The sequence below is a fragment of the Pholis gunnellus genome, assembly GCF_910591455.1.
Source record: "Pholis gunnellus genome assembly, chromosome: 5".
In the NCBI taxonomy this organism is placed as follows: Eukaryota; Metazoa; Chordata; class Actinopteri; order Perciformes; family Pholidae; genus Pholis; species Pholis gunnellus.
Window position 1 is genome coordinate 25412876 of NC_136531.1, and position 2472 is coordinate 25415347.

The following is a 2472-nucleotide window of genomic DNA, read 5'->3' on the forward strand; positions in this document are numbered from 1 at the left end:
AGAATGTGTCCATAATACAAAAACGATGATAGTTTATTAGTAGTAGCATTAATGCATAAACACAAAGTGCATTCAAATCAAAGAATCAAGATTTATCTTGAAGTAATTATGCAAATAAGATACTAATCTCCAAATATTATGCTTTAGTTTTACTGATATTAAGGCACAACAATAGTTTTACAGCTGAGCATATATAAATGTTTGAATATTTAATATTCTATGTATTAATTCCCCTAAAGTAAAGACAGTCAGAGTGATGCTTTCAAGATATTTTATTTTTTATTTACCAAAATGCCACAAAAACATCACATATAAAAGAAATGAACAGTAAATTAAATATACAGTAGATGGTGTATCCATACACATATTCACAAGTGCTGAAACAATATACAATATATTCTAATTCACTAATAGTATTTATTCTAGTGCTTTAAATATATACATTCTAATTCACTAATAGTATTTATTCTAGTGCTTTAAATATATACATTCTAATTCACTAATAGTATTTATTCTAGTGCTTTAAATATATACATTCTAATTCACTAATAGTATTTAGTCTCGTGTAATAATCGTACCATCATCGCTGACATGTTAATTCCTTACGTTAGTGGGAGAGTAATAGAACACAGGCATCAGAACAAGCCAGAACACGGCCAAAATAATAAACTATTTGAAAGAAAATAGTAACGGCAGAATTCTGCCTCCACACTGATGGAGAAAGACCTGTTGATGGAGACACAGCAGGGGCTCTGGAGACTGCTGCTGGTGGCCCTGAAAGCACAGGCCACATTTTAAACATGTACAGTACAACTTAAAAATACTCTGTTTGTTAAAGTAGATCCACTCACTTAGTCCAGTGTCATATTTAGATGGAGACAGATTTAACATCTCTCTCTCCAGCTCCTCTTCCTCCTCCATTACTAGGAGATGAAACAATAACATTAACTGTGTGTTTGGTACATTAAATGTTCACATAAAATCTGTATTTGCATGTTTTTGTGAGCTGACCTAGAGTTGCAGATGTCGGCGTGGCACTAGCTGAGGTAGCGGACACTTCTGCAGGTGGTGGACATGACTCAGCCCTCTGCTGCTTGAGGATGTACTGCTGCAGGTTACACATCCTGCTGTTTTTGATGCACTTCACTCCTAAAATGAAGGCAGCATAACCATCAGCCCTGCTCTCCCAGATCTGCCTCCAGGTGTCCTTGGCCCTGGTTCCAAAGCCAACAATATTGTGACCCTCTGATGCCACTGGTGAAGCAGGCTTCCTGGGGAGTAGGTACTCCCTCAGGTCCTCAATTTCCTGGAAGCTCCTGCTATAGTCCAGAAATGACAGCATGCTGTCCTTACTGTTCCCTTGGGGGTTGAAAGTCCCATCTCTCTCCTCTTCTTCTACCTTTTTCATCAGGTAGATGGTGTAGCCAATATCGTTTTCTAGAAGCCATCTGAATAATTTACCCTTGTATTTACCAAACTGCAGCACGTACTCCCCATCACCTCCTGTCGGTCTGACACATCGCCTCCCCGCTGAAGGACCACAGTGAGACCGTTGGTCTTCACCAGATCATGTCTCTGAGTGGGAGACTTGTCCTGAAGCGATGGGTCGTTTTTAATCCTCATGGCCTCATCAGAGGGGTCCTGCCGCAGATGGACCCTTCCTGAAGGACACCGCCATCCTTCCTGGGAAGAAGTTGATGGTCCTCTTCATTATCTCCTGTGCACAGCCAAACACAATGTAGTTTATATACAGAGCTCCTTGTGTTAACGTTGATCAGCATTTGTAATAACTAGGTATCAGCATTATATTTCACACAGACAGGAAAACAAAGTATTCAGTGCTCACCTTTCATAGCACTTGAAATAAGAGACATATATTGTGGTATTTATCCATTTAAAATGCACACTGTTAATGCTGAAATAGAACGTTACATACATACAGCAAATAAACACAACGTCACATACGTAACCTAGATGTGCTAACGCTACGTTAGCTAACAACAGACAGAGTTACAACCTGACAATGCTAAACAACAAAACGTAAATAAACTATAAAAACAGTTTAGCCACAAATACAACTGAGAAGCTTTCATTTAGTTCTAGAAACAATGAGCTGTACTTACGTTTGATATGTTAGTCCGAAGATAGAGCCGTGATAAAACTCTGTGTAAAGGTTGTTTACTGCAGTCTGTGTGATGCTGGGACGTTTGTCACTCAAAGGGGAAAGCAGGGTCTCCTTACTGGTATGGAAGGTGAGAAACAGCGCCCCCACAATCTCGCTTGTGGCCAGAAATATATGACACCCGTAGTGATAAGAACAACCATAGAGAATGAATGGTAAAAGTTAAGAGATTTAAGGCTTACTATTTTCGGCTGTCACTCTCAAAACGGCACCACAGCGCTGCTGGTGGCCAAAGATATATTACTTCCGTAGCAGTTTAGGGCTACCATTGAAAATGAATGGGAAACGGT

At 39.5% G+C, this 2472-nt stretch overlaps 1 protein-coding gene across 1 annotated transcript; it reads right to left on the reverse strand.

Moving 5' to 3' along the window:
* Positions 1-607: 607 nt before the first annotated feature.
* Positions 608-1711, reverse strand: LOC306695506 (uncharacterized protein; the record flags this gene model as incomplete). The annotated part of the gene is made up of 4 exons (XM_079158763.1): positions 608-774; positions 852-923; positions 1012-1530; positions 1657-1711. The coding sequence occupies 4 exons, from the start codon at positions 1709-1711 to the stop codon at positions 608-610; spliced, it is 813 nt and encodes a 270-aa protein (XP_079014889.1).
* Positions 1712-2472: the final 761 nt, after the last annotated feature.